We start from the raw sequence: 25838 nt of genomic DNA, 5'->3' as shown, positions 1-25838 counted from the left end.
CTCCTCCCGGTGGAGGTGGGGATGGGAACAGGAAGATAAGTTAGTCTCTGTACAGGAAACAAGCCAAGAGCTGAGATGTCAGAAAGCCTGGCAAGGTGCCTGAAAGGCTGGTCCAGAGCTCTGAGGACAGAATATAAAAATCCTCAGATGGAGCTTGGAACAGGTCAGCACCCAGGAGCCTGGGCGCTCATTAGCTGAGGAAAGAGCAGAGAGAAATCTCTACCTGGTGAGCCAATTCAGTTTGTGTTTCTTTCACTCTCTCGAGTTATTTGCTTTGTGTTCCACTGGGTGTGAGCCAAGGATTTTTAGAATTTCAACTAAAATCAACTGAAACAAGTGACAGGATTTTCATCTATTCCCGAACCAGAGTTATTATACGAAATAGGATTCCTCCGACAGTAAGCAAAGCAGGAACCTTGAGAAAACCCAGAGGAAGCCGTGGCAGGCCCCTTGCCCACCCGGAAAATCTCCTAAAACCTTGCAGATTCTTTACATGATTTTAATAGAAAAAAAAAAAGGAATTTCCAAAGAATGTTTTGTCTAGAGATATTGAACAATGCAGAAATGGTTAAAGAAGAAAAAGTCCCAGGAAATGCAGGCACCATCACTATAAAACTTTCAAAACAAACTCAGTATTTCCAGGTCTGATGATTTTTAGACCTTATAAGACCATTTTAACTGCTGCATTATTTCTCTTCTCCTTGTGGTTTTATTTGGGGAGATGTACATTTAAATGTTACAAGGCAGTCGGGCTGCAAAACAACCACATGATTATGAATACAGCTTTTATTCCCCTTACATTTTTATACATGTTTTAAAGATTTATTTTTTATTTGAAAGGTAAGGATGACAGAGATGGAGAAGACAGAGAGAGGGATAAAGGGATCACTCCCAAGTGTCTGCAAGCGCCAGGAATAGGTTAAGCCAAGAGCCAGGAACTCTGTCCAGATTTCCCACATGGGTGGCAAGAACCCAAGTACTTGGGCCTTCATCTGCTGCCTCCCAGACACATCCATGGGGAGCTGGATCACAAACACTGAGCAATCAGGCACTCTGATATAGGATACAGGCTCCCCAAGCACTGGGCTAACCCACTGCGCCAAAATACCTGCTCCTGTTTCATATGTTTTTAATGTCTGTTGTTGTTTGTAATTCAATGCAATAAAAATTTTAATGATTACACCAGTAAAAAGATACTATATAAAGCTACTTCAAAAAGTTTCTGGAAAAATGTAATTAAAAGTTTATTTTGGTGCACTAATATTTTTAAATGCATGCATACTTTTTTCATCATATGCACTTTTTTAAAAATTTACCTTCATCATTTCTTTATATTTTTATTTGAGATGGAAAGAGAGACTCAGACACACAGAGGAAATGAGCTCCCACCCACAAGTTCATTCCCCAAAGCAGCCCAGCCAAAACCAGCAACCTGGAACCCGATCCAAGTCTTCCTTGTGTGCAGCAGGGATCCAGCGACTTGAGCCATCACTTGCTGCCTCCCAGGATGCACATTAGCAGGAAGCCAGAATCTGGAGCAGAGCTGGAGTTTGAACCCAGGAACTCTCAGGATATGTGCATCCCACATATTATATTTATTTGAAAGGCAGAGTGACAGAGAAAGGGAACAGGGAAGAGACAGAGAGAGATCTACCTAGTTCTTCAGTTCACTCACTAAATGGGCACTAGAGCAGGCCAAAGCTAGGAGCCTGACCTCCAGTGGGGCCTCCCACATGTGTGTAGTGGCACAAATACTTGGGCCATCTTCTGCTGCTTTCCCAAGGTGCATTAGCAGGCAGCTGGATTACAAGTGGAGCAGCCAAGAGGATGTGGGGGAAAAAGGGACACTAATCCACTGTTGGTGGGAATGTAAACAGGTAAAGCCACTATGGAAGACAGTTTGGAGAGTCCTCAGAAACCTGAATATAGCACTACCATCCCACTCCTTGGAATTTACCCAAATGGAATTAAAGGGGAGAAAAAAAGAGCCATTTGCACCTCAATATATGTTGCAGCTCAATTCACAATAGCTAAGACATGGAATCAACCTAAATGTCCATCAATGGATGACTGGATAAAGAAATTATGGGATATGTACTCTATGGAATACTATACAGCAGTAAAAAACAATGAAATCCGGGCATTTGCAACAAAATGGAGGAAGCTGGAAAACATCATGCTGAGTGAAATAAGCCAGTCCAAAAGCGACAAATATCATATGTTCTCCCTGATCGATGGCAACTAAACGAGCATCTAAAAGGAAACCCATTGAAGTGAAATGGACACTATCAAAGACAATGACATGATCAGCCCTTGTCTAGACTGTTGAGGAACAACTTACTATTTTATTCCTTTTAGTATTTTGTTGTTGTTGTTGTTGTTGTTGTTGCTCTGTTTGTTCTACTTAATACCACTGGTTGAACTCTGTAATCAATACACAATCATTCTTAGGCGTTTAAAATTAACAGAAAAGTGACCTCTGTTAAATATAAGAGTGGGAATAAGAGAGGGAGGAGATATATAGGTCGGCACATGCTCACTGGGACTTACCTCCAATGGTAGAGCTAGAAATGTGCCAGGGGATTTCAATTCAATCTTACCAAGGAGGCAGGTACCAATGCCAGCGCACTTGTGGTAAGTATAAATACACAACCGATCAAAAAGATAGGGTAAGTGTCGATGAGATTTCACAAATAAGACCAGTGTAAGCAACTAATGAAGGATAGAATTAAAAGGGAGAGGATGATCCTGCGGGGGAAACAGGACACACAGCAGACTCATAGAATGGCAGCACTCCTGCCTCAGAATCAACCCTTGGGACATTCCGATCTGGCTAAAAGGCCCATGAGAGTCTCACAGGCATGGAAAACCATGACACGGTGGCAAAAACAACCTAAATGAAAGATCCTGGTGAACAAGACCCCAGCGAAAGGAACAGGCCATCAAGGAGAGAGGCATCTTTCTCTGAAGGGAGGAAGGAACCTCCACTGTGATATGGCCTTGACTAAACAAGTTCAGAGTTGGTGAACTCAAGGGGCTTCCATAGCCTAGACAGCTCATAGCAAGAGTCTCGGGTGATTGCTGATGTCATAAATAAGAGTGCCAATTGTTAAATCAGCAACGGGAGTCACTGGGTACAGGCTCCCCATGTAGGATCTCTATCCTTAATGTGTTTTACTATGAAACTTAAAAACAACACTACTAGTCGAACAATACCCTATACCTTGTGCGGTTGTGTGAGTACAGCCTATTGAAATCCTTGCTTAGTGTATACTAAGTTGATCTTCTGTATATGAAGGTAATTGAGAATGAAACTCGATGAAGGGCAGGATGGGAGAGGGAGTGGGAGAGGGGAGGGCCGTGGGAGGGAGGGAGGCTGGGGGGGGAGCCACAACAATACAAAAGTTGCACTTTGTAAATTCACATTTATTAAATAAAAAAAAAAAAGTGGAGCAGCCAAGACCGGAACCAGCACTCATATGAGATACCAGTGTTGGAGGCAGCAGCCTAACCCATTGCACTACATTGTCAGCCCCCCAAGTGGTGTCTTAATCACTAGTCAAATACCTACCCCCATAATACACATTTCTCATGAGCATTTTGAAGACCTGCTCACATAGGTCTGGCCTCCTACTGATAAAGCAGGCCTCACACCATGCCTCAATTTTCTGAAAGAATCCAAAGCACTTGGAGATCACGACAGCCCATTATGTCGTTGCAAGCTATGTTCACTGCAACAGCTGCACGAAAACCAGCACACGTGGAAACAGCCCGGCCGGTACCAGTCCCCACAGGAATTCTCAACCCTGGAGGATGAGGAATCCCTTGGCCTAGCACCTGAACTTCATCCAGAAAGTCATGGTATCACTCCTTGTAAACCAGAAAACGCATTAGACTTGGGCTTAGAACCCTGGGGCCTCTTCCAAAATTGAAAGCAGTGGCTCCTGTTATTGAAACTATTTTTTAAAAGTAACTCATCTAGGGAGGATCGGACAGGCAGGTCGGCGCCGGCTCACAGCAGACCAGGCTGAGCAGCCAGGGAAGCCCTGTTCTATTGGAGCTCAGAACTCATTCCCACACCATTGAATAGTGAACTTGGTGCCAGTGAAGAAGTGAAGAGGTGGGGCTCTGTGCACCCACTTACAGCTCACAGACCCATAACAGCTCATAACAGAGGAAACCGGGCTCACTGGAAAAGTCACTACAGAAAAGTGCAGAGAAGAAGGGAGGGGAGGGGAGGGGAGGGGGGGAGAGGGGAGGCAAGGGGAGGCGAGGGGAGGCGAGGGGAGGCGAGGGGAGGCGAGGGGAGGAGGGGAGAGGAGGGGAGGAAAAGGAGAGGGAGGGAGGAAGGGAGGGAGGAAGGGAGGGAGGAAGGGAGGAAGGGAGGGAGGAGGGGGGGGGAAGGGAGGGGAGGAGAGGGGAGGCAAGGGGAGGCAAGGGGAGGCAAGGGGAGGCGAGGGGAGGCAAGGGGAGGAGAGAAAAGGTACACAAATGCCAAAAGGCAAAGGAAGAACACTACATAAGAATAAGGAAGAAACAATGAGTCCCCCAAAGGAACACTGCAACACTGCAATAGTAGAAGGGGAAGATGAAGAGAAGGAGGGTATGCCAGACACAGAATTCAGAAAATTAATCGTCAGACTACTTAGAAGCAATCAGAGGCAAATTCATGAGCTAAATAAAAAATTATTCCCATGAAACTGAGATATTAAAGAGAAGCCAGGGCCGGCGCCACGGCTCACTAGGCTAATCCTCCGCCTAGCGGCACTGGCACACTGGGTTCTAGTCCCGGTCGGGGCGCCGGATTCTGTCCCGGTTGCCCCTCTTCCAGGCCAGCTCTCTGCTGTGGCCAGGGAGTGCAGTGGAGGATGGCCCAGGTGCTTGGGCCCTGCACCCCATGGGAGACCAGGATAAGTACCTGGCTCCTGCCATCGGATCAGCGTGGTGCGCCGGCCACAGCGCGCCGGCCACGGCGGCCACTGGAGGGTGAACCAATGGCAGAGGAAGACCTTTCTCTCTTTCTCTCTGTCTCTCTCTCTCACTATCCACTCTGCCTGTCAAAAAAAATGAAAAATTCAGTACATAAATAAAAAACTGAGTGGAAAGCCTTAAGAACAGAGTAAGTGAGACAGAAGAAAGAATATTAGAACTAGAAGAAAAACGTCTGGAAGTCTGACAGTCAGACCAAAGAAGAAATTAGAAAATTAAAAAAACACTGCTGGAAATCTACAAGACACTATCAAATGACCCAACATACGGGTCCTAGGAGTTCCTGAAGGCGTGGAACGACAGACAGGATTAGAAGGCCTTCTTAAGTAATAACAAAAAACATCCCCCATCGGAGAAAGAAAAAGACATCCAAGTACAGGAAGTACACAGAACTCCCAATAGACACAATCAGAAGAGATCTTCACCACGACACATTGTAATAAAACTTTCCACAGTAAAATATAAAGAAAAGATCTTAAAATGTGCACCAGAGAAACACCAAATCACATTCAGAGGAACCCCAATTAGAATCACTACTGATTTCTCCTTAGAAACCCTAAGGGCAAGGAGAGAATGGTGATATATATTCCAAGTCCTCAGGAAAAAAAAATGTCAACCCAGAACACTGTACCCTGCAAAGCTCTCATTCATGAATGAAGGTGAAATAAAAACCTTCCATAACAAACAGAAATTGAAAGAATTTGTCACCACTCTTCCAGTCTTACAAAAGATGCTTAACAATGTGCAACACACAAAAACACAGAATCATGGTCATCACTATGAAAGAAGGTGAAGACAAAAAATCTCCCAGCAAAAGTACAAAGGAAATCCAAAGTAAACAATAGTAATATTGACGGAAAAAAAAACAAGGCCAAGTCGTTACTTACCAACAGTCACCTTGAATGTAAATGGCCTCAACTCTCCAGTTAAGACACAGAATGGCTGAATGGATTAAAAATAAAACTCAACTATTTGCTGCCTATAAGAAACACATCTTACCACCAAAGATGCATGGAGACTAAAAGTGAAAGGATGGAAAAAGATATTCCATGCAAACAGAAATCAAAAAAGGGCTAGTGTAGCCATCCTAATATCAGACAAAAGAGACTTTAACACAAAAACTGTTAAAAGAAAAAAAGAAGAGCACTGTGTAATGATTAAGGAATCAATTCAACAGGAATATGTGACTATTATAAACGTATATGCACCTAATCACAGGGCACCTGGCTATTTAAAAGAAATGTTAAGGGATCCAAAGGGAGGCATAGACTAAAATACAATAGTAATAAGGGTTTTCAATACTCCATTTTCAGCAATGGACAGATCAACCAGACAGAAAATCAAAAAGGAAACAGAATTAATTGACACTACAGACTAAATGGTCCTAACATATTTACAGAACTTTTCATCCTACAGTTGCAGAGTACACATTCTTCTCACCAGTGCAGGGACTTTCTCTAGAATTGACCACATGCTAGGCCTTAAAGCAAGTTTCAGCAAAATCGAAATCATGTCATGCATCTTCTCTTAACACAAAGGAGTGAAGCCAGTACTCAACAACTCAGGAATGACCAGAATATATGCAAACACAGGGAGACTGAACAACATGCTCCTGAATGAACAGTGGGTCAATGAAGAAATCAGAAGAGAAATTAAAAATTTTCTGGAAAGAAATGAAGATGACAATACAACATACCAAAACATATGGGATACAGCAAAAGCAGTGTTAAGAGGAAAGTTTAGGCTGGTGCCGCGGCTCAATAGGCTAATCCTCCGCCTAGCGGCGCCAGCACCCCAGGTTCTAGTCCTGGTTGGGGTGCCGGATTCTGTCCCGGTTGCCCCTCTTCCAGGCCAGCTCTCTGCTGTGGCCTGGGAGTGCAGTGGAGGATGGCCCAAGTGCTTGGGCACTGCACCCCATGGGAGACCAGGAGAGGCACCTGGCTCCTGGCTTCGGATCAGCATGGTGCACCGGCCGCAACGTGCCAGCCGTGGCAGCCATTGGAGGGTGAACCAACGGCAAAAAGGAAGACCTTTCTCTCTGTCTCTCTCTCTCTCTCACTGTCCACTCTGCCTATAAAAAAAAAAAAGAGGAAAGTTTATATCAGCTGGAGTCTACATGAAGAAACTGGAAAGGGGGCCAGCACTGTGGCACATCAAGTTAAAGCCCTGGCCTGAAGCGCTGGCATCCCAAATGGGCGCTGGTTCTAGTCCCAGCTGCTACTCTTCCAATCCAGCTCTCTGCTATGGCATGGGATAGCAGTGATGGCCCAAGTCCTTGGGCACCCACATGGGAGATCCGGAGGAGGCTCCTGGCTCCTGGCTTTGCATCAGTGCAGCTCTGGTCATTGAGGCCATCTGGGGAGTGAACCAACAGATGGAAGACCTCTCTCTCTGTCTCTACCTCTCTCTGTTACTCTGTCTTTCAAATAAATAAAATAAATCTTTAAAAAAACTGGAAAGGCACCAAATAAATGAGCTATCAATGCATCTTAAGGATCTAGAAAAACAAGGGCAAACCAAATCCAAAACTAGTAGGAGAAAAGAAATAATAAAAATAAGAGAAGAAATCAACAAAATTGAAACCAAAAATAAAAAAGACAAAATATCAGCAAAATGAAGAGTTGGATTTTTGAAAAAATAAACAAAATTGACATCTCATTGGCCCAACTAACCAAAAAAGGAGGGAGAAGAACCAACTTCATAAAATCAGAGATGAAACAGAAAATATAACGAGACACCACAGAAATAAAAAGAATCATCAGAAATTAGTACAAAGAGCTGTAACACAACAAACTGGGAAACCTAGAAGAAATGGATTGATTCCTTGACACACACTACCTACCTAAAGTGAATCAGGAAGACATAGAAAACCTAAACAGATCCATAACCAAGACGGAAATTGAATCAGTAATAAAAACATCATAACAAAGAAAAACCTAGAACTGGATGGCTTTACTGCTGAATCCTACCACACATTTAAAGAAGAACTAACTCCAATTCTTCTCAAGTTATTTAAAACAACTGAAAGGGAGGGAATCCTCCCAAATTCTGTAAAACCAACAAAAAAAAGCCAGAGGCATCACAATACCAGATTTTTCTTTATATATATATATATATTTTTTTTTTTTTTGACAGGCAGAGTGGACAGTGAGAGACAGAGAGAAAGGTCTTCCTTTGCCGTTGGTTCACCCCACAATGGCCGCTACGGCCAGCATGTTGCGGCCGGCGCACCGCTTGATCCGAAACCAGGAGCCAGGTACTTCCCCTAGTCTCCCATGCGGGTGCAGGGCCCAAGGACTTGGGCCGTCCTCCACTGCCTTCCCAGCCCATAGCAGAGAGCTGGACTGGAAGAGGAGCAACTGGGACAGAACCAGAGCCCCGACCAGGACTAGAACCCAGTGTGCCGGCACCTCAGGTGGAGGATTAGCCTATTGAGCTGCGGTGCTGGCCTAGAATACCAGATTTCAAGACATTCTACAAGGCAATTACAATCAAAAAAGCCTGGTACTGGTATAAAAATAGATGGATAGACCAATGGAACAGAATAGAAATGCCAGAAATCAATCCAAGCATCTACAACTGACTTATATTTGACCAAGAAGGTAAAACCAATCCCTGGAGCAAGGACAGTCTCTTCAACAAATGGTACTGGGAAAACTAGATTTCCACAAGCAGAAGTATGAAAAAAGACTCCTACCTTACACCTTTCACAAAAATCCACTCAAAATGGATCAAAGATCTAAATGTACAACCTGACACCATCAAATTATTAGAGAATGTAGGGGAAACCCTGAATGTTCCAACATGAGAAGCAGTCCACATAGTGGACTCATAGAATGACAATCACTTTAAGTAATACTCTGACCTCAGAATCAGCCCTTAAGGCTTCCTGGTCCAGCTGAAAAGCCCATGAGAGCATTTCAGTGATGTCAAGCCAAGACACTGTGGCAAAAAATGTCCTACATGAAGGATCTCTGTGAAAGAGACCCCAGCGGAAAGAAGTGACCAGCAAAGAAGGATGTAATTTTCTCTAAAGGGAGGAAAGAACTTCTACTTTGCTTATGGCCTTTTCTAAATAGTGATGGAGACTGTGGACTCAAAAGGCTCCATAGCCTTGGCGGCTTATGTCAACAGCCTCAGTAATCACTGACATCATACATAAGAGTGTTAACTGTTACACTAACAACAGGATTCACTGTGCACTAACTCCCCAGGCAGGACCTCTGTACTCAATGAGTTGTATTATGAGAGTTAATTGTAAAAGTTGTTCTTGGCCAGCGCCGCAGCTCAACAGGCTAATCCTCCACCTGCGACCCCAGCACCCCGTGTTTTAGTCCCGGTCAGGGTGCCGGATTCTGTCCCGGTTGCCCCTCTTCCAGGCCAGCTCTCTGCTGTGGCCAGGGAGTGCAGTGGAGGATGGCCCAGGTGCTTGGGCCCTGCACCCACATGGGAGACCAGGAGAAGCACCTGGCTCCTGGCTTCGGATCAGCGTGGTGCGCCGGCCGCAGCGCACCGGCCATTGGAGGGTGAACCAACGGCAAAAGGAAGACCTTTCTCTCTCTCTCTCTCTCTCACTGTCTACTCTGCCTGTCAAAAAAATAAATAAAAAAATTAAAAAATTTTTTTAAAGTTGTTCTCAAACTGTTTTTGTGTGTGTGTGTGCATGTGTGTGCAAATTGCTGAAATCTTTACTTAGTATAGAGTTGGTCTTCTGTGTACAAAGTTAATTGAAAATGAACCTTAATGGACAATGGGACTGGGAAAGAAAGAGGGATGAAGAAGAGGGGTGGGGGTGGGAGGGCAGGTATGGTGGGAAGAATCTAACTATATTCCTAAAGTTGTACTTATGAAATTTGTATTCCTTAAAAAATAATTAACAAAAAAAAGTTAAACATGGCTGTTGGCTATCAAGAATTAAAATTTTCTTTATATATTAAAAATGTTAATTCTCCAGCAAATAAATTACCATGAATTTTTTTCCATAAATCCCATAACAAATGGGATCTTCAAAACAGACACGGAAATGAGAACTGTCTAGGATACGACATGAGATTTTTGCAACCTCATTTGTGCACACAGAAAGATATTAAACTAAACCAGGCAGATCAAGAATTCAAGGTCTCCAGATGAGTGATACTGGCACTTCTACAAGCCAACCCATAGTCATCCTAGGGAAGTCAGATTAAACTCACTCCGGGGGCCAGCACTGTGGCACAGCTAGTTAAAGCTCTGGCCTGAAGCACCGGCATCCCATATGGGCGCCAGGTCAAGTCCTGGCTGCTCCTCTTCTGATCTAGCTCTCTGCTATGGCCTGGGAAAGCAGAAGATGGCCCAAGTCCTTGGGTCCCTGCACCCATGTGGGAGACTTGGAAGAAGCTCCTGGCTCCTGGCTTCGGATTGGCACAGCTCTGGCCATTGCAGCCATTTGGGGAGTGAACCAGCGGGTGGAAGACCTCTCTCCCTCCCTCTCTCTCTCTCTCTCTCTCTCTGTGTGTAACTCTTTCGAGTAAATAAATAAATCTTTTTAAAAAGGCAGAACTTCTTTAAATAACAAGTAGCTTGAGTCCTCTTCCATGTGATACTAATGTTGAAAACTATTTTAGAGGCCAACTTTGTGGTATAGTGGGTTAAGCCATCACCTGCAATACCAACACCTGATATGAGCAACAATTTGAGTCCAAGCTGCTCCACTTCTGATCCAACTCCCTGCTTCATGTGCCTGGGAAAGCAGCAGCAGATGACCCAAGGGCTTGGGCACCTGCACCCACATCGGAGACTTGGATGGAGTTCCAGGCTCCTGGCTGTGGCCTGACCCAGCCCTAGCCCTTGGGATCATTTAGGGAATGAACCAATTGATGAACAATCATATCTCTCTCTCTCTCTCTCTCTTTCAAGTAAACAAAATGAAACCTTTTTTAGAAAAGAAATATTATAAATAGTTGACCCAAGTAAAAAATTCCAATTATGCTTTCAAAAGTAATCGGACATCTGAACTTAGCATTTTAGAGCACAGAACATTAATATTCAGCAAGCGAAGGAAATCAACCCATATAGAGACCATACCAAATGTCAGTGTATTATGCAGTTATAAACAAATAAATACATTTGCATCTGTAAAATATACCCTTATTCTATTCTGAATAGAAAAATTGAAATATTTTTGTGGCTTGTATTTCAAAGATACTGAATACAGAGGTGACATTGTAGTGCAGAAAGTTAAATGCTTGGGATGCCTGCATCCCATATTGGAGTACCTGGGATGTAGCTCCCTGCAAATGCACACCCTGGAAGGCTGCAGATGATGGCTCAAGTACATGGGTCCCAGCTGGCGCCATGGCTCACTAGGCTAATCCTCTGCCTGCGGCGCCGGCACCCCAGGTTCTAGTCCCAGTCAGGGCGCCGGAATCTGTCCCGGTTGCCCCTCTTCCAGGCCAGCTCTCTGCTGTGGCCCAGGAGTGCAGTGGAGGATGGCCCAGGTGCTTGGGCCCTGCACCCGCATGGGAGGCCAGGATGAAGCACCTGGCTCCTGGCTTCGGATCAGCGTGGTGCGCCGGCCGCAGCGCGCCAGCCACAGCCATTGGGGGGTGAACCAATGGAAGGAAGACCTTTCTCGCTCTCTCACTGTCCACTCTGCCTGTCAAAAAGAAAAAAAGTACATGGGTCCCTGCCACCCATGTGGGAGACCCAGACAGTTCTGGGCTCAAGGATTTGGCCTGGTCCAACCTTTGCTACTGCAGTTATTTGAGGAAATAAACTTTTTTTCAAGCAATGCTGAATACATCTCTTGCAGAGTTATACCTGAGAAGCATAATGCATTTTTTCTCATCCTGAGAACATTTATTCCTTAAATATATATATACACATAGGAGCAAAATGTGTCAAGCAAAGTGAAAGATAAACTGTTTTCCCTTCAAAATCATTTTGCTGACAAGGTAAAAGACTCACTGAAATATGCACAGGGTGGTGTGCACTGATAGAAGCAGGATTTCTTTGGTAACCAGGAAATGTAAAACACACCCAAACTCCTCACTCCACAATTCACATCACTCATGCTGGGGTCCCAGAGACAGAACCCATCGGCAGGCAGAGCCAGCTAGCAGACTCTCTGACAGCACTGCCCTAGCACAGAGCTATGGCAGAGCAGCACAGCAGGTTAAAGCTATGGCCTGTGGCGCCGGAAGCCCATGTGGGGGCCAGTTTGAGTCCCAGCTGCTCCATTCCCAATCCAGCTCCCTGCTCATGCCCCTGAGAAAGCGGCAGAGGGCAGCCCAAGTTCTTGGGGCCATGCACCCACAGCGGGGACCAGGAGGATGCTTCAGCCTGGCCCAGCTTTCTCTAACTCTGCCTTTCAAATAAATACAAAAATCTAAAAAGAAAAAAAAAAAAAAGACAAACCTAAACTTTATAAACCAAAAAGAAGAAGAAGAAGAAAAAGAAACAAAGCAGACCTTTTGCTGTATGTTGAACTGTGTCCCCCAATAAGATATGTTTAATCCTAACCAGCAGCTACTGTGGATGTGACCTTATTTAGAAATAGGAGCTTGGTGGATGTAATCAACTTAAGATGAGGCCATTAGGCCGGGCCCTAATCCAATGACTGATGTCACAAATGAGGGAAATTTGGGCACAGAGACACGGAGGGCAGGTGGCCCTGTGAAGAGATCAGAGTCTCATAACCCACAAGCCAAGGCACCCCTGGAAGGGGCAGGGGAGGACCCTTTGCAGGAGCAGGGCTCTGCTATGGGAATAAACCACTTCCGTTTAGGCCACCCAGTTTGTGCACTTGCTACGGCAGCCCTGGGGGCACTAATACACCTCTCACCATCATGTGGTAGAGATAAAGAGAAGGAAGGAAGGGAGACAGGCAGCCAGGCCGATGTGATTTTTAGGCTGATTTGGGCTATTAATTATCTCCCCAAGGATTCACAGTGGATTCAGAAATTGCCACAAAGGTTCTCCGTTCTAAGGAGGGCATGTCCCTTTCCATATCATCTCATCTTCTGGAGGAATGCTCCTATTCCGAGTGGGAAGGAAGGTATAAAACCAACACAGGAGGGCTGGTATTGTGGCGCATGGGTTAAGCCGCCACCTATGACAACAGCATCCCATGTGAACATCAGCTCAAGTCCAGGCTGTTCTACTTCTGGTCCAGCTCCTTGACAATGCACCTGGGAAAGCAGCAGCAGATGGCCAAGTACTTGGGCCCCTGCACCCATGTGGAGACCTGGAAGAACCTCCTGGCTCCTTGCTTAGGATCAGCTCAGCTCTGGCCATTGTGGCCATCTGGGGAGTCAAACAGCAGATGGAAGACTTCTCTCTCTATAATTCTGCCTCTTAAATAAATAAATAAATCATTCTAAAAAATAAAAAAAACTAACAGTTTATAATCCCCTCTCTTTACATTTCAAATACATAAGATAGAGTTTAAAGATATATAACATAAACATATAACAGACTATATATATTAACAATTTTTATCAAATATAAAATATGATATAAAAATAAGAGCTTAATATAATTAAATATACATACTAAATTGGAGAACTATATGTCATTTGTCAATATGTCACAGAGACTAAAACTTGAAAGGCAGATAACTTGATAAGACTGTTCTAGATAAGAACAAATTATCCTCCTGTGGTTCTAATCCTATGACAGAATTTAAATCCTGTACCAATAAAAGCTTCAAGCTCCACTTATATCCCTGGGTCAGGTGGAAAAACACACTTCGAAAATGGAGGCCTCAAAGTGGGTGGTTAAGATAGTAAGATGCTGGCAGCCCACACTGCAGGGCCTGCTCTCCACTCCCGGACCCAGCTCCCAGCTCCTGAATCCAGCTTGCTGCTAAGGCAAACCCTGGGAGGCAACAGGGATGGTATAAATAATTGGGTTCCTGCCACTCATGTGGGACATCTGAATTTGGTTCCTGGCCCCTGACTCTGGTTCCAGCCCAGCCCCAGTATGGGTATGTGGGGAATGAACAAGTAGATGGGCATGCCCTCTGTGCATCTTTCTCTTCCTCTCTCTGCACCTTTTAAAAGGAAGGAAGGAAGGAAAGAAGGAAGGGAGGGAGGGAGGGAGGGAGGGAGGAAGGGAGGAAGAAGGAAGGAAGGAAGAAGGAAAGAAAGAAGGAAAGAAAAGAAAAAGAAATGGAGGCCTCCAACACACAGGAAGTCCAGTAGGTTTATCTGCTTAAATAGAAGTGTGCTAGCTTCAACTTCCAGAGGGTTGCAAGCACCACCATAAAATTAACTGTGACATTATTTACATATGCTAATTAAACATAATTTGTATTCCCTGGGATTTTAGAGAAAAGGTGTGCTAATTTAAACTCTTGTCCTAAGCCCAATGATGTAGCAGGTAGAGTATATTTTATTCAAAAATGTCTTTCACAAGCCTTGACAAGGAACATAATTTAGATCAAAAACTGACAAAATACAGTCTTAAAAGAAAACTAAAATTGAATTCTCTACAAGAAAAGAAGTAAAACTCCAGGACATCTTATGCACATCAGGAAAATGCTATCGTATTTCAATATCACTGCCATCATCCACTAAATTTAGAAAATTATTGCAATTTCACAAGTAGGGATTATTCACAAACATATTTTTTTCCTGAGCCACGCTGGGTAGAGCTGTCATCTCTAAGGCAGGTTAATTTAGGGAAACTTGCTTTTTCCAGATGGCATCAAGGAAAGCAGACAGTTAATACCAGACACTAAATTCAAAGTCCTACAGTATTTATCTTCAGGTGGTGCGAGAGCTGTTAAGACTCAGGGCCTCCTCTGATCCCTTTCTTAAACCAGCATTCTACTGTGGAATTCTCCATGCTGCTCCCTAAATGTCATGTTTCTCTGTCAGCACATACCAGTGCTGCCCTGAAAGTCAGCAAGAGTCTGCAGCAAAGCTAGCCGAACCATCTTCCCTGCTGCAGGGTAGAGAAACATAAAACAGTAGCACACCCTGCATCTTCACTGTATCAAATGCGTAGCTAATTGAATGCTCAACACTTTACCTGTGTTGGATATTAGTTTAACAAGCTCTACACTACAAATCTCTGAATCCTTTGCACCTCCACCCAGGAACTGTTCACCTGCCAAAATGCTCATGACAGCAATTCCATGCCCATGGGTCCCTATTTCTCTTTTTCTTCTTTGTTGATATGCTGCTGTGCCTTATGTATCTTTTTTGTGTTCAAAGCCAGTATCTTGGAATACACACCGTGACATGAATTTCTCAGTCTTGGTAGATAGAGACTTTCTAACTCTGAATGAAGAAACATACTAACCCAGAGATGACACCAAGTGGGACTAAGCCAGCACTAGCAAGGTTATTAAATATTGCCCACATTAAAACTCCCACCCAAGGAAGCCTGGTGGGGAAGCTCAACCTCTCCAATTAAACACGGTATCCTTAAACCAGCCTGAATATTGAAATCATCGAAGGCAGTCTTTTAAAATACTGATGCCAGATCTCACCCCCTGCCAACTTAACAAGAATCACAGGGAGAGAGACTCAGGACTGGGATTTTTAACAAGTTTTCCCAGGTAATTCCTAGTGTAATTACAAACCACTGATCTGCCCCAGGGGTCAGCAGACCTGTTCTGGCAAGGGTCATGTCTTAAATGTTTTAGTCCTCATGGGCCATTTAGTCTCTATCACAACTCCTCAATTCTGCTGCTATCACAAAAAAGTAGTCAAAATAACATGCAAATGAGCAAGTGCAGCCATGTTCCAGCACAGCTTTTTCTATGAACACTGAAATTTGGATTTTAAGTAACTTTTACATGCCACAAAACAGGAATATGATTCTTGTTTGGATTTTTTTCCAAACACTGAAAATATATCATATTTTTATGATTCTATTGATTTTATGATTGATTTTTATGATTTTAATATATTTTTTACTTAGCATATAGGCCATACAAAAACAGGTACCAGCCCAAATTTGACTCGGCCACAGCTGACTGACGCATTACCCATGCTGAGGATAGAAGCCACTTCTCAATTTCTCAAAAACATTTGCTCAATCAATTGCTCATCATTCCGGTGCAAGATCCCCTTCAACACACGGATACCTTCAGATTCGAGTTGGTCCAGGCCATAGGAGGCCGCTGTGTTACCACGGCTAATGGACGGAACCACAGTTCTTGTCTCCACGGCCGCCTCAGAAGCAGGAAGAGCCAGAGAAGTGCTGGGTGCGCCGACCCACAGTCCAGGGGTTGTCACTGGAGAGTCCAAAACTGGGGTGAACTCCTCATTTGGCCTTGTGACTGTGTCCATCAGGTCTGCCAAACACAAGAGACAGGACTTTACCCACACGATGAGCACTGTGGGAAATGTAACCACGTGCTTCCTTTCACTTTGCAGGAAGAAATGATTAATGAAGCCAGTGTCCTACAGGAGAGCCCCAGGAACTTCACAGAGAAATGGAATTAGGAGCAGACATTTGGTCCAGAGGTCACATCCCCACTTAGGACGCCTTATCTCACACCAGAGTCCCTGGGTTTGAGTCTCAGCTCTGCGTCTGGTCCAGCTTCCCGCTGGTGCACACCCAGGGTGGAAACAGGTGATGGCTCAAGTAGTTGGGCCCCTGCCACCCAGGTTGGAGAACCAGAATGAGTTCCAAGCCTCTAACTTCGACCTGGCATAGCTCTTGCTGTTGTAGGCATTTAGCAAGTGAACCAACAGAGGGAATATGTCTCTCTTTCTCTCACCCTTCCCCATCTTCCAACAAATAAAATAAATATGAACTTTTTAAAAATAGAGTTAAAAGATAAATTTATTGTAGTGCAAAAAGTTTTGAAAGTCTTGTATATAAGGGATCTTCAAAAAGTTCGTGGAAATGCATGTTATGAAAAAATATTCATGGACTTCAATTTTGTGCATCAAAATAAAGTTATCACTTAATTCAATTTTTCTTCTTTTAAAAAAAAAAGATTTACTTATTTATTTGAAAATCAGAGTTACAGAGAGAGAGAGAGAGAGAGAGAGAGAGCGCGCTTCCATCTGCTGATTCACTTCCCAAGTGGCAGCAATGGCCAGAACCGAGCCAGGCTAAAACCAGGAATCAGGAGCTTCTTCTGGATCTCACACAAGGGTGCAGAGGCCCAAGCACTCAGTCCATCTTCTGCTGCTTATCCCAGGCCATTAACAGGGAGCTGGATAGGAAGTAAAACAGCTGGGACTTGAACTGGCGCCCAAAAGAGATGCCGGCATTGCAGGTAGTGGCTTTACCTGCTACGCCATAGTGCTGGCCCCTAGTTAATTCTCCATGAGCTTTCTGAGTACAGCCTCACTCACATACAGTCAGTTCAGCACAACACAGTTCAGCTACCTCTTTCCATATCACATTAATCCAGCTGCTCAACACACTTTATCTTCCAGTAAAATAGTTTCTCAAATCAGAACTTCTTTATTCTACTGGCAATACTATGTTGCAGGGTCTTACATAATATATACAGAAAATTTAACAAAAACATACTAAAAATATATGCCAAACTCTACTTTGGAAAGACCAAATGTGTTTCTCAAAATCAAGACAAAGAGGAAGAACCTACATCTGTGTCTGGAATATGCTCGGTTTCACGGCAGCCAAACACAGGCCTGGGTATTCCCAAGTCAAGATCCTGGAACAGGGATGGACCCAGGGCCTAGTGGTAAGACAATGACCAAGACTCCCATGACCCATATCAGTGTGTTTGAGCTCTAGCTCCTGATTCCAACTTTTCTCACTAATACAGACCCTGAACGGTAGCAATGATGGCTCAAGTGACTGGGATCCTGCTACCCACGTGAGAGAATGGAATCAGTGCTTGGCTCCTGGCTCCTGGCTTTGGCCCAGCCCAGCCCATTCTTAATTATTGCAGGCATTCTGAAAGTGAACCAGCGAGTGAGATCTATGTTTCTCAAACTGTGTGTGTGCATCACTCTAACTCTTGAATAAAAAAATAATAATAAAATGTAAGTTTAAAGATTATCTAGAACAGTAGTAGCTCGGAAACCTGGCTGATGATCACAATCTCTTGGTGCAATTTTTAAAATGTAGATTCTCATGCTTCTCACATCCCACTTTTCTGAATCACAATCTCTTTGGCTATGAAGACTGAGAGACTATATTTTTAAATGGATCCACAGGGTTTTATACATTTCTGAGAGGAAAATAAACCACAGCAACCACCTTGGCAAACAGTCAGGCATTCACTTCTAACCTGGAACATTCAATTACCCTTCGGCCTGGCATTCCACTCATAAGTATACTCCCAAGAGGAATTCCTGTACTTGAACCACAGAAAATGTTTACAAGAATATTCATAGCAGCAGTGTTCACCATAGCCAAACCTGAAAAGGTCCCTAATGCAAATCACCAAGAGTGGATGAAAACTGGATAAATAAGCTGTCATGTATTTTCACTTTAGAATATTACACAGCAATCGAAAGAACTATAGAAAGAAAGTCTTAGCCATAAAATATTAAGTAAAAAATGCGTGCGGGGCCTTCAAAAAGTTCATGGGAAATGCATCTTATGAAAAACTATGCAGACTTCAAAAAATTTTTGCGGGGCTGGCACTGTGGCACAGTGGGTTAACGCCCTGGCTTGAAGTGCCTGCATCCCATATGGGTGCTGGTTTGAGACCTGGCTGCTCCACTTCTGATCCAGCTCTCTGCTACACCCTGGGGTGGCAGTAGAAAATGGCCCAGGTCCTTGGGCCCCTGCACCCACGTCGGAGACCCAAAAGAAGCTCCTGGCTCCCTGCTTAGGATCGGCACAGCTCTGGCCGTTGCGGCCAATTGGAGAGTAAACCATCAGAGGAAAGACCTCTCTCTCTCTCTCTCTGAGTAACTCTGACTTTCAAGTAAATAAATAAATCTTTCAAAAAAAAAAAAAAGAATAATTTTGCAACAAAATAATTTTATCTTTCAATTTCATTTTTCCAAAAACTTCCTGAAGTACACTCCTAAGTCCCAAAAGGTTCATCTATAATGCAATACCCTTTGTGCACAGCTAAACAACTGAGTCAAGTGTTGTGCCACAGCAGGTTAAGCTGCTGCTTGGAAGGCCACATCCCATACCACAGTGCTAGTTCAAGTCCTGGTTACTCTACTTCCCATCCAACTCCCTGCGAATTTGCTTTGGAATCAGCAAATGATGGCCTTGCCATCCATGTGGGAGACCAGGATGGAGTCTCTGGTTCTTGGCTTTTACCAGGCCTAGCCCCAGCCCAGTTAGGCAGTGAACCACTGATGGCAGGTCAATCTCGATCTCTCAACCTCTCTCTCTCTCTCTGTGTCACTGATTTTCAAGTAAATTTTTTTAAAAAAATCTAAAAAGAACAATTCTGAAACCCATACCAATTTTTTTTAGAATATATCTTTTCTATGAACTTTTTGGATGCATGGATTTCAAAAAATTTTTTGTCCTGAATCCCACTCCTAGGCATAAACCCAACAGAAATGAGTGATGTTTATAACATGTTTGTACAACAATGTCATTAATTGTATATTCATAGCTTTATTCCTTGGAGCCAAACTTTGGAAGGAACAAAATTCCCAGACAGTAGACAGTAACAGACAAATAAACTGTCAACGAAATATAATAGAGCAATGAAAATGGATAAAATACTGCTATATGTAGCAATGTAAGTGAGTCTCACAAATGTGATTTGAGTAAATGAACACAAAGAGAATACAAAAAAATTTTTTTGCCCCAAAATAAACATATCTTTCAATTCCATTTTCCAGGAACACTTTGGAATACCCTCATCCTATGGGGGCCAAGGCCAGAATCCAAACCCAGGCCGTTGGTCTTTTCACCCCCGGCTTCCAGTAGCAGAGATGCTGCTGCATAGGGCAGAGTTCTCAGGAAAGATGGCCCTTCTGGGACCAAAACCTGAGCCCCCGGGGGATTTGTCTAATGAACTAACCCCTTATCCTCCGGGGCTACACCCACCTCTCCAAATCACACAGTCCACCTCCCTCTCCCATTAGGGGCATGTGTGGCTGGCAGCAGGGCCAGCCGCCCCACTCAAGCTATCCCTTGTTAGTATCTAGAAAAGGCCCACCCCCAAACATGGAAACACCAATCTCCCCCTTACAGACCTTCCGCAGCTGGGGTCACGTCCACAGACAAAGGCACGGCTGTAGTTGAGACTGTGGTGGCCAGGGGCTCCCATCTTCCCGATAGCTCAGTGACCCCAGGAACGTCGGACCCGGGAGCAGGCGACTCCTGGGCTTCCTCAGGCTCATCGCTGCCTCCAGGAACCTCTTCTTGTGTCACCAAGGATAAAGGGGCTTCTGGTTCTTGAGTAGCTGTTGTCGTTTCCTGAGTGATATCTTAAAAGAGGGAAACATTTTTTTTTTTTTTGACAGGCAGAGTTAGACAGTGAGAGAGAGACAGAGAGAAAGGTCTTCCTTTTCCGTTGGTTCACCCCCCAAATGGCCACCAAGGCCGGCGCACTGAGCCAATCAGAAGCCAGGAGCCAGGTGCTTCCTCCTGGTCTCCCATGCGGGTACAGGGGCCCAAGCACTTGGGCCATCCTCCACTGCCCTCCCGGGCCACGGCAGAGAGCTGGACTGGAAGAGGGGCAACCGGGACAGAATCCGGCGCCCCAACCGGGACTAGAACCCGGGGTGCAAGCGCCGCAGGCAGAAGATTAGCCTAGTGAGCCGCGGCGCCGGCCAAAAGAGGGAAACTTTAAAATCAACCAAAATCCTAGTCAGTATATGGAGGTACTTCAAAAAGCTCATGGAAAAATGGAATTAAAAAGATAAATTTGCTTGAATGCAAAAGAAATTTGAAATCCATGTAGTTTCTTTCAGAATATTCACTTTGCTATGAGCTTTCTGAAGACCCTTACATAAACAACTAATTTTTCAAAGCAGATGGCTACTTCATGGATTAGAGAAACAAAGGGGAAACTCAGAAATAAAATACCAGTAGATAAATGTTACTTTCAGGGCTGGCGCTGTGGTGTAGCAGGTAAAGCTGCCATCTGCAGTGCCAGCATCCCATACAGGTGCTGGTTCGCGTTCCAGCTGCTCCACTTCTGATCCAGTTCCCTGCTAACACACCTGGGAAAGCAGCAGAAAATGGCTTAATTCCTTGGGCCCCTGCACCCACATGGCAGACTCAGAGGAGGCTCCAAGATCCTGGCTCCTGGCTTGAGATCTGCCCAGCTCCAGCCATTGAGGCCATTTAGGGAATGAACCAACAGATGGATGATCAAACTCACTCTCTCACTCTATAACTCTGCCTTTCAAATAAGTAAGTCTTTTTTTTTAAAGTTACTTCTATTTTTAAAGAATTATTTTTTATTTACCTGAAAGGCAGAGTTGGGGGAGGGGCAAGACAGAGGTCTTCCATCCACTGGTTCACTCCCCAAATGGCCACAACAGCCATGGCTGGACCAAACCAAAGCTAGGAGCCAGGAGCCTAGAGTCTCTTTCAGGTGTCCCCTGTTGAGTGCAGGGGTCCAAGGACTGGGGCTACCTTCTGCTGCTTTCCTGGGCCCATGAGCAGGGAGCTGGATTGGAAATGGAGCATTCAGGTCTTGAACTGGTACCCACGTGGGATGCTGGCACTGCAGGTGGAGGCTCAACCTACTATGTCACAATGCCAGTCCCAGAACGTCACTTCTTTCAGGAGCTAAGAATCAACCTAAGAAGAAGTTAATGTAAAACCCTAGAATGAAATGCAAACAAGAGGAAGATCAACCACTGAGCTCCCTTTCAAAGTTTGAATACAACATAATCAGTTTGTCAAGAAACAAATTATGCAGAACTAAATTACACCCAAAATTCTCAGAAGCATTTGCATATATTAATTTTCACAACTGCATTTCTGAAGGATAATGCAAAGTTAGCACTTTAAAATAAAGGAACAACAATTGTGAGAACTTATGATTACTGAATTCTAATGTGGGCCACACACACACAGCTATGTGTACTGTGTACATTATCTCATTTGATCTTCCCTAATATACTAAGAGGAGGTTGGTGCCAACATCATTCCATGGAAGCTGTACATCACAGGCCCAGGTCATGAACACAGGTTCCATAGGCAGAGCTTGTGGTGCAGTAGTTAAGACACCTACATCGCCTGCTGGAGTGCCTGGTAGCCAGTCCCTGCTCCACTTCGTATCCAGCTTCCTGCTATTCTGCATCCTATGAAGCAGTGGATGACGGCTTGCCCATATATGTGAGAGATCCTGATGGAATTCTGGGCTCCTGGCTTTGGTCTGGCCCAGTCCTAGAGGCTGCAGGCATTTGAGGAGTGAACCAGCAGGTGGAAGATCTCTATATCTCTATGTCTACCTCTTCTGCACTCTGTGCCACTCTTTCAAACCAAATTTAAAGATAAAACAATATGGGCTCTGGAGCCAACATTCCTGGGTTTTGATTCTGACTCAGCACTTATTCACCGTGTGATCTTACACAAATTACTTACCATCACTGGGCCTTGAGATTCCTCGGTTCTAAATTGGGGATAATATATCTATCTCATAGAGTTGTTACAAGAGTTAAATTAGGTAGCACGTGCAAAACAGTTAGTGCATTCAGTTCTTGATACATATTTAATTATTACTAGCTATTACCACTGGGTTTACAGAAGCTAAGGAACCTAAGCTTTTAGACTTAGGGTTCCTAAGCATTGTGCTACGCCCCAGGAACAACTCAGAGTGGTCTCCGAAGACCTGCATTCACCTGGGGATCAGAACAGGGAATGAGGGTCGGTGCTGTGGCACAGCAGGCTACACCTCCAGCTGTGGCACCTGCATCCCATATGGGCACCAGTTCATGTCCCGGCTCCTCCTCTTCCGATCTACCTCCCTGCTATATCCTGGGAAAGCAGTAGAAGATGGTCCACATGCCTGGGCCCCTGCACCTGCACCTGGATGAGAGACCCATGAAAAGCTCCTGGTTCTTGCCTTTGGATTGGCCCAGCTTCAGCCGTCGCAGCCACCTGAGAAGTGAAGCAGCAGATGGAAGACTTCTCTTTGTCTTTCCCTCTCTCTGGCTGTAACTCTACCTCTCAAATAAATAAATAAAATCTTTAAAAAATATATCAGGGAATGAAATAACGCTATAAAGTCTGACCTTACCTGTCATAGATCCAGCCTCTTTACCACATTATAATCCCTCAAACACATTATCAAAACCATAGGGTCAAGATTGGCCTCCTCCTTAGAGGGGAGGAATGCTGAACAACAGCTAAAAGACTTCACTATCTTTTTTTTTTTTCTAACAAGTATTAGTCCTGAATACACAGCATGCTCCTATTAGCAAGTTCAATAAGTCACACAATAAAAACTAATATTCTAGGGAAAGCTGAAGAACGCGTTCTGAAAGTTTTCATTAATGACATGGTATTTAAATTTTTTTCCACAGAAATAATTTATTTGCTCTAAAAGTGTGTGTGTGTGTGTGTGTATGTATCTGTTCCAGGAGAAGCAGTTCTTCCTCTTGGTACTCATCCAGTTTGGACTATTTTTTCCTTTGAATTGAAGAGAACTGCACATCTACCAGGTTGACAATACCTGCCTACCGGGCAAATAATGTTAGGGAAAGGTTCCTATATGAGCTTCATATTTGCTTTTTATAGCATTGGGGTTTGTTTTCTTTTTTTTCTTTTTTGGTCTTCCTTTTTCCAATAAGGCTGCAAATCTCTTTCAAATCCAGGACTCGCTGCCTTCCTGTACTTCCAGCACCCACGGCAGTAGTGTATTTACACCAAGACAATAACACAGGTCTAGCATGTCCTGCAGCACAGTTCTCCACGATTCTGAAAGTGTAATGAGCACTTCTGAGAAGAAATATGGAAAGTCTCTTTTCACAGTTATATGAAGTAGCAAGAAATGTCCACACGTATAATGTCTTCAATAAGTGACTGTTGTTAAGAGGGGGAAAAAAAGAGTGGGAACCAGAAATAGCAATGGGAATTTAAAAAATATTTTCACTTTCCCAAAATCTCTCACTCTTTCTATATCCTGTAGAGAAAAAGTAATATAATACTCACTGTCGCTTATTTTTAAAGCCTGGTCTTCCATTGACTCGACTGGAGAAACTAGCTCAATCGGAGGACTGACCAGAATAAGCTCATGACCTGTTTACAATATCCAAAACTCACTGCATGTCTTTAGGACGTTAATGTCCCAAGTGGTTCTGTCCTAAAATGATCAGTATTTGAGTTGTTTCCTTCAGAAAGACACTCAGAGTCATCAGAAACCAGGTAGAAAAACTTTCCGGCAATTCTGTAACTACTGCTGTTAATAATCACAATCTTTCTCGTTCTTTTGAACTCTGTGGGACCAAAAAGATTAAAATGGAAAGACCATCCTTCTCTCTAAACAGCTTGCAGAAACTGTGGTTAGTTCGGCAAGTGAGGCGGTCAAACTGCATGAGCCAGTGTGAAGGGCTCCCCGTCTTCACCTCCTCACCCTCTGAACAGGTATCTTCTGAGCACCTCCTGTGCACCAAGCATTGTGTGATGTGCAGGGACTAAAATACGTCGCTGCTAAAGACGGCAGCTAAGTGAGACGACTGTGACTAAGGAGCATGTTCAATAAGCAAAATAACCAGACGAGTACCAAGTCCATTTACTTTTCAGGCTGTATTAACAGACACTAACACATGTTAGTACAGTATCAGGAATCAAGGGTTCAGTTGTGCAATCTGGGAATACATGACTTAATGCTCCAGAAGCATCTCTCATAAACACTGTAGAGAGTTAGAGCCAACTTGTTCCATCGTACCTAATACGCGTCTGTACGATTATGTGGTCCTAACTTACATCATACAAAACAAAAAGTATTTTCTGGAAGCTCCTATGAAAACATTCAGCATACCAGGTCTTCCAGTCTTTAACACATGAATTAGAATGTAAAATTCCATCTGCAAAATAACCTCATCATTTTCATTCAATCTTAATAACATTTTAAAAAGTGTATTACTAATTTGATATTTTCCATTAATTATGCTATTTGGCGGAAGTAAAGTGTTGTGTGCGGTCCAACACAATCTGCAATGAGTGTGTGCATGTCATACTAAGGTTTTCCTTACTTATGCTGTTATTTGACTGATTACACATAATAAAAGAAAAACATTACCCATCAGCAACAAATATGAGGCTCACCAACATGATTATTCACAAATGCAGAGGCCAAACAAAACGAAAAACGTAAAATCAAGGCAGCAGATAGCACCTTCCTCCAACCCCTTATTTTAGATGAATTCTTTTTGGGAAAATAAAAGTTAAAGAATTCACATGGTCAATATATGAGATAAATACCTAAAGCCTTTTTTGGAAGAAATAACAGAAATGAGAGTATATGATGGTGCTTCAAATGGTTTATGGAGAAAATGGAGTGAACAAAATGTTTAGTTTGTATACAAAAAACTTGAAATACATGCATGGTTTTTCATAAAATGCATTTTCAATGAACTTGTTTGAAGACTCCCCTGCATTTTACAACCAAGTGCAATATATACCCTGTATTACTATACTGCTTAATTATACAGCTAATCCTATGTTATATATTTATATGTTTTCACAATAAACTTTTTGAGAAAATATGAGCCTAATATCAAGGTTTCTCAATCTCAATGCTATTGACATGTTGGCTCAAATGATCCTTTGCCATGCAGTGCTGTCTTGTGCATTGTAGAAGGCGGAGCCACATCCCTGGCCTCTGCCCACCAGAAGCTGGGAGAACCCCTCAGCTGTAGCAGCTAACAGTGTCTTCAAGCACTGCAGTATGTCCCCTTGGGAAATGAGGGGACAAAACTAGACCCAGTGGAAGATCACTGGTCTACATGCAGGGGTTATATTTAAGCATCATTTTTATTTTTAAA

The 25838-nt window shown here is 43.8% G+C and overlaps 1 protein-coding gene across 1 annotated transcript in view; it reads right to left on the bottom strand.

Annotated features, from left to right (window-relative positions):
• Positions 1-25838, bottom strand: part of ARMH4 (armadillo like helical domain containing 4) — a 156506-nt gene that overhangs the window by 118273 nt on the left and 12395 nt on the right. Inside the window, exons 3-4 of the mRNA XM_008269710.5 lie at positions 20088-20321; positions 16067-16276 (exon numbers count right to left, since the gene is read on the bottom strand). Coding sequence (XP_008267932.2) covers positions 16067-16276; positions 20088-20321 — 444 coding nt within the window. The remainder of the gene's footprint in view (positions 1-16066; positions 16277-20087; positions 20322-25838) is intronic.

Source organism: Oryctolagus cuniculus, chromosome 12 (assembly GCF_051225735.1).
Source record: "Oryctolagus cuniculus isolate XC-2025 breed Fujian yellow rabbit chromosome 12, ASM5122573v1, whole genome shotgun sequence".
NCBI lineage: Eukaryota > Metazoa > Chordata > Mammalia > Lagomorpha > Leporidae > Oryctolagus > Oryctolagus cuniculus.
This window is presented reverse-complemented; position numbering and strand designations above follow the sequence as displayed.